General features: G+C 48.1%; 1 protein-coding gene across 1 annotated transcript in view; it reads left to right on the top strand.

The window, feature by feature from the left end:
- Window positions 1-487: 487 nt before the first annotated feature.
- Window positions 488-9,282, top strand: part of LOC112255825 (ryanodine receptor 1-like) — a gene marked incomplete at its 3' end in the record, with an annotated part of 92,091 nt that continues 83,296 nt past the window's right edge. The window contains exon 1 of the mRNA XM_042296582.1: window positions 488-796. Within this exon, the coding sequence (XP_042152516.1) occupies window positions 749-796 (48 nt within the window). The remainder of the gene's footprint in view (window positions 797-9,282) is intronic.

Genomic DNA, 9,282 nt, shown 5'->3' with positions numbered 1-9,282 from the left:
GTTCCTGTGTGTACATGCACCTGTGTGTTCCTGTGGGTTCACGTGGGTTCCTATGTATTCCTGTGTGTTCCTGTGTGTTCCTGTGTGTTCCTGTGTGTTCCTGTGTGCTCCTGTGTGCTCCTGTGTGCTCCTGTGTGTTCTTGTGTGCACCTGTGTATTCCAGTGTGTTCCTGTGGGTTCCTGTGTGCTCCTGTGTGCACCTGTGTATTCCAGTGTGTTCCTGTGGGTTCCTGTGTGATCTCTCCTGTGTGTTCTTGTGTGCACCTGAAGCCTCCTGAGTTCCTCTCCTGTGTGCACCTGTGCTTTCCTTTTGATAGCCTGTTAGTTTCCTTTTAGGAGGGTCTAGGGGGGGGGGAGTGGCCCACTTCTACAAACATGGCTGCAAGGTGGAAGCTGTTAGAACGTGTAACAAGGTGCTTGCCCCCCCCATCCCCCCTCCCCAGAGAGCTGGGGAGAGCCCAACCTACCCGTCACTCTCTCTCCCAACATGGTGAGAGCCACAGGACTCATTCTGTCCTCCAGCACACCCACACACACTCTGAGAGCCAGAGAGAGAGAGTGAGATAGAGAAGTGTAGCAAGGAGAGAGAGAGAAGGGTGTTGCGAATAGAGAAAGATAGCAAGGAAGGAAAGAGAGAGAGAGATTTTTGTGCAAAGGACTAAAAGAGAAAGAGAGTTAGAGAACAGGAGGATTTTCTGGCTTTTCTCTCAGAGCTGCAGATAGAACCGGGAGAAGAGAAAACAGAAATATGGCAGAAGGAGGAGAAGGAGAGGAGGAGATTCAGTTCCTTCGCACGGTGAGTTGCTGCTTTACTTTCCTCCTGGGTTCCGAACCGATTTAGGGTATAGGGGTTAGGGCTGTTAGGGTATAGGGGTTAGGGCTGTTAGGGTATAGGGGTTAGGGCTGTTAGGGTATAGGGGCTAGGGCTCTTAGGGTATAGGGGTTAGGGCTCTTAGGGTATAGGGCTGTTAGGGTGTAAGGGGTTATGGTATGAGGGTTAGGGCTGTTAGGGTATAGGGGTTAGGGCTCTTAGGGTATAGGGGTTAGGGCTCTTAGGGTATAGGGTTAGGGCTCTTAGGGTATAGGGGTTAGGGCTCTTAGGGTATAGGGGTTAGGGCTCTTAGGGTATAGGGCTCTTAGGGTTAGGGCTGTTAGGGTGTATTATGGTATGAGGGTTAGGGCTCTTAGGGTATAGGGGTTAGGGCTCTTAGGGTATAGGGGTTAGGGCTCTTAGGGTATAGGGGTTAGGGCTCTTAGGGTATAGGGGTTAGGGCTCTTAGGGTATAGGGGTTAGGGCTCTTAGGGTATAGGGCTGTTAGGGTGTAAGGGGTTATGGTATGAGGGTTAGGGCTGTTAGGGTATAGGGGTTAGGGCTCTTAGGGTATAGGGGTTAGGGCTCTTAGGGTATAGGGGTTAGGGTTGTTAGGGGTTAGGGTATAGGGGTTAGGTCTGTTAGGGTATAGGGGTTAGGGCTCTTAGGGTATAGGGGTTAGGGCTCTTAGGGTATAGGGGTTAGGGTGTAGGGTATAAGGGTTAGGGTGTAGGGTATGAGGGTTAGTGCTGTTAGGGTGTAGGGGTTAGGGTTGTTAGGGGTTAGGACTGTTAGGGTATAGGGGTTAGGGTTGTTAGGGGTTAGGGTATAGGGGTTAGGGCTGTTAGGGTATAGGGGTTAGGGCTCTTAGGGTATAGGGGTTAGGGCTCTTAGGGTATAGGGGTTAGGGCTCTTAGGGTATAGGGGTTAGGGTGTAGGGTATAAGGGTTAGGGTGTAGGGTTTGAGGGTTAGTGCTGTTAGGGTGTAGGGGTTAGGGTTGTTAGGGGTTAGGACTGTTAGGGTATAGGGGTTAGGGCTGTTAGGGTATAGGGGTTAGGGCTGTTAGGGTATAGGGGTTAGGGCTGTTAGGGTATGAGGGTTGTCTGGACACATGCTGGCTTTTGGACTGGCTGTGTGTGTGTGTGTGTGTGTGTGTGTGTGTGTGTGTGTGTGTGTGTGTGTGTGTGTGTGTGTGTGTGTGTGTGTGTGTGTGTGTGTGTGTGTGTGTGTGGGGGGATCTGAGCTGTCATCAGTACCAACCTTTATCTTTACACACTTTATCACAGCTATATTGTACCATAGCCCAGGGCTTCAGATCAATATCTGCTTTACAGTGGCCTGGACATGGTGATTCGGAGACAGTTGGTTTTCTAAATGGTTGTTGAAACTACTCTGCCCAGTTCTCTATATCAACATCAGATGGCTCTCTCTTCTGCTTCCTGGTTTTAATAAATGTTGCTGTACTGGCAGAGATATTTCAGTCTTGTTAGCCTCTGTACAGCACTTTGTGACATCAGCTCATGTAAGAAGGGCTTTATAAATAAATTTGATTGGTAGCAGTTTTACCAGCCATGCGGCCTCCTTCCCTTCCCTTCTGAATTTAGTTGACTATTTTAGTGTCCTGACCTGATTATCACTGGCTGAGCCTGGCTCTGGGTGGATGTCTTCAATATGACATGATCACTGACACACCGTTACTATAGTGGTTCACAGACTTAAAACAATCTGTTATTTTAGTGGTTCATAGACTTAAAATGAACTGTTATTTTAGTGGTTCATAGACTTAAAATGATCTGTTATTTTAGTGGTTCATAGACTTAAAATGAACTGTTATTTTAGTGGTTCATAGACTTAAAATGATCTGTTATTTTAGTGGTTCATAGACTTAAAATGAACTGTTATTTTAGTGGTTCATAGACTTAAAATGAACTGTTATTTTAGTGGTTCATAGACTTAAAATGATCTGTTATTTTAGGTGGTTCATAGACTTAAAATGATCTGTTATTTTAGGTGGTTCACAGACTTAAAATGATCTGTTATTATAGTGGTTCTGGTTCACAGACTTAAAATGATCTGTATGTTCAGCGTAGTTAGGTTACCCGACAGTGTGTAGATCAGTGTGTAGATCAGTGTATAGATTTTGTAAGTGGCACCGTCAGGTAGGCTATTATATATTTTTTTTGTGCTAATTTTGTTGCTTCCAGAATGTTCTGATGGTTTCAGGGTATGTGGGTGGTGGTGGGGTTCTGCGTGTGCATGTATTTGCGTGTGTGAGTTTGTGTGAGTGTGTGTGTGTGTGTGTGTCTGTGTACAGACAGCGCCCGGTGCATCTGTTGGCATCATTATCTATTTATACCCCAGGAAAGGAGAGCTGAGCCTGTCAAAAAATACATGTTTTATTGTCACATAGGAGGGTTGGGACTGGGAGGGTATGATTTGGGACTGGGAGGGTAGGATTTGGGACTGGGAGGGTAGGATTTGGGACTGGGAGGGTAGGATTTGGGACTGGGAGGGTAGGATTTGGGACTGGGAGGGTAGGATTTGGGACTGGAAGGGTAGGATTTGGGACTGGGAGGGTAGGGACTAGGAGGGTATGGACTACAGAGGGTAGGGACTAGGAGGGTAGGGACTAGGAGGGTAGGGACTAACGAGGGTAGGGACTAGGAGGGTAGGGACTAGGAGGGTAGGGACTAACGAGGGTAGGGACTAGGAGTGTAGGGACTAGGAGGGTATGGACTAGGAGGGTAGGGAATAACGAGGGTAGGGACTAATGAGGGTAGGGACTAGGAGGGTAGGGACTAGGAGGGTAGGGACTAACGAGGGTAGGGACTAGGAGGGTAGGGACTAGGAGGGTAGGGACTACGGAGGGTAGGGACTGGGAGGGTAGGGACTAACGAGGGTAGGGACTAGGAGGGTAGGGACTAACGAGGGTAGGGACTAGGAGGGTAGGGACTAGGAGGGTAGGGACTGGGAGGGTAGGGACTGGGAGGGTAAGGACTAGGAGGGTAGGGACTAGGAGGGTAGGGACTACGGAGGGTAGGGACTAGGAGGGTAGGGACAAGGAGGGTAGGGACTAATGAGGGTAGGAACTAGGAGGGTAGGGACTAGGAGGGTAGGGACTAGGAGGGTAGGGACTGGGAGGGTAGGGACTAGGAGGGTAGGGACTGGGAGGGTAGGTACTAGGAGGGTAGGGACTAGGAGGGTAGGTACTAGGAGGGTAGGGATTAGGAGGTTAGGGACTAGGAGGGTAGGGATTAGGAGGGTAGGGACTAGGAGGGTAGGGACTAGGAGGGTAGGGACTGGGAGGGTAGGGACTAGGAGGGTAGGGACTGGGAGCGTAGGGACTAGGAGGGTAGGGACTAGGAGGGTAGGGACTACGGGGGGTAGGGACTAGGAGGGTAGGGACTAGGAGGGTAGAGATTAGGAGGGTAGGGACTAGGAGGGAAGGGACTGGGAGGGTAGAGACTAGGAGGGTAGGGACTACGGAGGGTAGAGATTAGGAGGGTAGGGACTAGGAGGGTAGGGATTAGGAGGGTAGGGACTAGGAGGGTAGAGATTAGGAGGGTAGTGACTAGGAGGGTAGGGACTGGGAGGGTAGGGACTAGGAGGGTAGGGACTACAGAGGGTAGGGTCTAGGAGGGTAGGGACTAGGAGGGTAGGGATTAGGAGGGTAGGGACTAGGAGGGTAGGGACTACGGAGTGTAGGGACTAGGAGGGTAGGGACTGGGAGGGTAGGGACTAGGAGGGTAGGGACTACGGAGGGTAGGGACTAGGATGGTAGGGACTAGGAGGGTAGAGATTAGGAGGGTAGGGACTAGGAGGGTAGGGACTAGGAGGGTAGGGACTACGGAGGGTAGGGACTAGGAGGGTAGGGACTAGGAGGGTAGAGATTAGGAGGGTAGGGACTAGGAGGGTAGGGATTAGGAGGGTAGGGACTACGGAGGGTATGAGACAGTTATATGTATCGACATTTGTTGTTTCTCTAAAATCTGCGATCTTCACTTAACATGCTGAATGGTTGCCGGGACGCCGATCCGTAGTCATTATGGGGTATTGTGTACAGATAGGTGATAAAAACCAATCTATTTCATCCATTTTGAATTCGGCCTGTTACACAACAAAACGTGGAATAAATCAAATGGGTACGAAAAGACACAGAGTTACAGAGATACAGAGAGGCAGAGACAGTTCTGTTCCCCCTGCCTAAAAGTTGGCTGTTGCGTTGGGGCTGCTTTCTAGGGACTGACTGACTTGCCATCCATAACCATCTATAACAGGGGTGTCAAACTAATGTTGCCCCGCGGGCTGCAATGAGTTTTCACCGAGGTCCCGAGGGCCGTACTTATACTGTATATATTTTTTATTTCCTTGGCATAAAAAACTGCTAAAAATAGTGTCCTTACTGTGTAGAATTCGTATCAATGACTGTTATCTTTTAGCTAGACAGAGTGAAGAGACTATAAATGACTGTTATCAAGAGACTATAAATGACTGTTATCTAGAGACTATAAATGACTGTTATCTAGCTGGACAGAGAGAAGAGACTATAAATGACTGTTATCTAGCTGGACAGAGTGTAGAGACTATAAATGACTGTTATCTAATCAAATCAAATCAAATTTATTTATATAGCCCTTCGTACATCAGCTGATATCTCAAAGTGCTGTACAGAAACCCAGCCTAAAACCCCAAACAGCAAGCACGGTGTTTTGGAAAAACTCCCTAGAAAGGCCAAAACCTAAGAAGAAACCTAGAGAGGAACCAGGCTATATGGGGTGGCCAGTCCTTTTCTGGCTGTGCCGGGTGGAGATTATAACAGAACATGGCTAAGATGTTCAAATGTTCATAAATGACCAGCATGGTCGAATAATAATAAGGCAGAACAGTTGAAACTGGAGCAGCAGCACGGCCAGGTGGACTGGGGACAGCAAGGAGTCATCATGTCAGGTAGTCCTGGGGCATGGTCCTAGGGCTCAGGTCCTCCGAGAGAGAGAAAGAAAGAGAGAAGGAGAGAATTAGAGAACGCACACTTAGATTCACACAGGACACCGAATAGGACAGGAGAAGTACTCCAGATATAACAAACTGACCCTAGCCCCCCGACACATAAACTACTGCAGCATAAATACTGGAGGCTGAGACAGGAGGGGTCAGGAGACACTGTGGCCCCATGTCCATCTAGCTGGACAGAGAGAAGAGACTATAAATGACTGTTATCTAGAGACTATAAATGACTGTTATCTAGAGACTATAGATGACTGTTATCTAGCTGGACAGACTGAAGAGACTATAAATGACTGTTATCAAGCTGGACAGAGTGAAGAGAAATTGGGGATAAAAAAGGAGGTGGAGAAAAAGAGCTAAATTAAAGAATGAAAGGGGGAAATGATCTGTGGGTCATACATCATCATACATACATCATCATACATACATCATCATACATACATCATCATACATAGATGCTCTGCTGGTTTCTTGGATGTTGGAATCTGTACTGGATAAAAGAGGATCTGTACAGTTCCTGGAAGCTGAAAATGTCCCAGTTCTTCCATAGCCTGCATACTCACCAGACATGTCACCCATTGAGCATGTTTGGGATGCTCTGAATCCACGTGTATGACAGGGTCTTCCAGTTCCCGCTAATATCCAGCAACTTCGCACAGCCTTTGAAGAAGAGTGGGACAACATGGCCATAATCAACAGCCTGATCAACTCTATGCAGAGGAGATGATCCACACCCCTACCTCTGACTAACAGATGCATATCTGTACTCCCAGTGATGTGAAATCCATAGATTAGGTCCTAATGTATTTGTTTCAATTGACTGATTTCCTTATATGAACTGTAACTCAGTAAAATCTTTGAAAATGTTGCATGTTGTGTTTACATTTTTGTTCAGTGTAGATCGAGAACTAGAGATGCAGTCATTCAGCAGACTCTAGAACTAGAAATGCAGTCATTTAGCAGACTCTAGAACTAGAGGTTCGGTCATTTAGCAGACTCTAGAACAAGAGATTCGGTCATTTAGCAGACTATAGAACTAGAGGTTCAGTCATTTAGCAGACTCTAGAACTAAAGATTTGGGAATTCAGCAGACTCTAGAGGTGCGGTCATTCAGCAGACTCTAGAGATGTGGTCATTTAGCAGACTCTAGATCTAAAGATTTGGTCATTCAGCAGACTCTAGAGGTGCGGTCATTCAGCAGACTCTAGAGATGCGGTCATTCAGCAGACTCTAGAGGTGCGGTCATTCAGCAGACTCTAGAGGTGCGGTCATTCAGTAGCCTCTAGAACTAGAGATGTGGTCATTCAGCAGACTCTAGAGGTGCGGTCATTCAGCAGACTCTAGAACTAGAGATGCGGTCATTCAGCAGACTCTAGAGGTGCGGTCATTCAGCAGACTCTAGAGGTGTGGTCATTCAGCAGACTCTAGAGGTGCGGTCATTCAGCAGACTCTAGAACTAGAGATGCGGTCATTCAGCAGACTCTAGAACTAGAGATGCGGTCATTCAGCAGACTCTAGAACTAGAGATGCGGTCATTCAGCAGACTCTAGAGGTGCGGTCATTCAGCAGACTCTAGAGGTGTGGTCATTCAGCAGACTCTAGAGGTGCGGTCATTCAGCAGACTCTAGAACTAGAGATGCGGTCATTCAGCAGACTCTAGAACTAGAGATGCTCTAGGTCATTCAGCAGACTCTAGAGGTGCGGTCATTCAGCAGACTCTAGAGGTGTCTAGAGTCATTCAGCAGAGTCTAGAGATGCGGTCATTCAGGAAACTCTAGAGGTGCGGTCATTCAGCAGACTCTAGAACTAGAGATGCGGTCATTCAGCAGACTCTAGAGGTGCGGTCAGTCTCAGCAGACTCTAGAACTCTAGAGATGCGGTCATTCAGCAGACTCTAGAGGTGCGGTGATTCATTCAGCAGACTCTAGAGGTGCGGTCATTCAGCAGACTCTAGAGGTGCGGTCATTCAGCAGACTCTAGAGGTGCGGTCATTCAGCAGACTCTAGAACTAGAGAGATGCGGTCATTCAGCAGACTCTAGAGAGATGCGGTCATTCAGCAGACTCTAGAGATGCGGTCATTCAGCAGACTCTAGAGATGCAGTCATTCAGCAGACTCTAGAGGTGCGGTCATTCAGCAGACTCTAGAGATGCGGTCATTCAGCAGACTCTAGAACTAGAGATGCGGTCATTCAGCAGACTCTAGAGGTGCGGTCATTCAGCAGACTCTAGAACTAGAGATGCGGTCATTCAGCAGACTCTAGAACTAGAGATGCGGTCATTCAGCAGACTCTAGAACTAGAGATGCGGTCATTCAGCAGACTCTAGAGGTGCGGTCATTCAGCAGACTCTAGAGATGCGGTCATTCAGCAGACTCTAGAGGTCATTCAGCGGTCATTCATTCAGCAGACTCTAGAACTAGAGATGCGGTCATTCAGCAGACTCTAGAGGTGCGGTCGTTCAGCAGACTCTAGAACTAGAGATGCGGTCATTCAGCAGACTCTAGAGGTGCGGTCATTCAGCAGACTCTAGAGGTGTGGTCATTCAGCAGACTCTAGAGGTGCGGTCATTCAGCAGACTCTAGAACTAGAGATGCGGTCATTCAGCAGACTCTAGAACTAGAGATGCGGTCATTCAGCAGACTCTAGAGATGAGATGCGGTCATTCAGCAGACTCTAGAGATGCGGTCATTCAGCAGACTCTAGAGATGCGGTCATTCAGCAGACTCTAGAGGTGCGGTCATTCAGCAGACTCTAGAGGTGCGGTCATTCAGCAGACTCTAGAGGTGCGGTCATTCAGCAGACTCTAGAGAACTCATTCAGAGATGCGGTCATTCAGCAGACTCTAGAGATGCGGTCATTCAGCAGACTCTAGAGATGCGGTCATTCAGCAGACTCTAGAGGTGCGGTCATTCAGTCTAGAACTAGTCATTCAGCAGACTCTAGAGGTGCGGTCATTCAGCAGACTCTAGAACTAGAGATGCGGTCATTCAGCAGACTCTAGAACTAGAGATGCGGTCATTCAGCAGACTCTAGAACTAGAGATGCGGTCATTCAGCAGACTCTAGAGGTGCGGTCATTCAGCAGACTCTAGAGGTGTGGTCATTCAGCAGACTCTAGAGGTGCGGTCATTCAGCAGACTCTAGAACTAGAGATGCGGTCATTCAGCAGACTCTAGAACTAGAGATGCGGTCATTCAGCAGACTCTAGAGGTGCGGTCATTCAGCAGACTCGAGAGATGCAGTCATTCAGCAAACTCTAGAGGTACGGTCATTCAGCAGACTCTAGAACTAGAGATGCGGTCATTCAGCAGACTCTAGAGGTGCGGTCATTCAGCAGACTCTAGAACTAGAGATGCAGTCATTCAGCAGACTCTAGAGAGGTGCGGTCATTCAGCAGACTCTAGAGAGTGCGGTCATTCAGCAGACTCTAGAGGTGCGGTCATTCAGCAGACTCTAGAACTCATTCA

This window comes from Oncorhynchus tshawytscha, linkage group LG14 (assembly GCF_018296145.1).
Source record: "Oncorhynchus tshawytscha isolate Ot180627B linkage group LG14, Otsh_v2.0, whole genome shotgun sequence".
Taxonomy (NCBI): Eukaryota; Metazoa; Chordata; class Actinopteri; order Salmoniformes; family Salmonidae; genus Oncorhynchus; species Oncorhynchus tshawytscha.
This window is presented reverse-complemented; position numbering and strand designations above follow the sequence as displayed.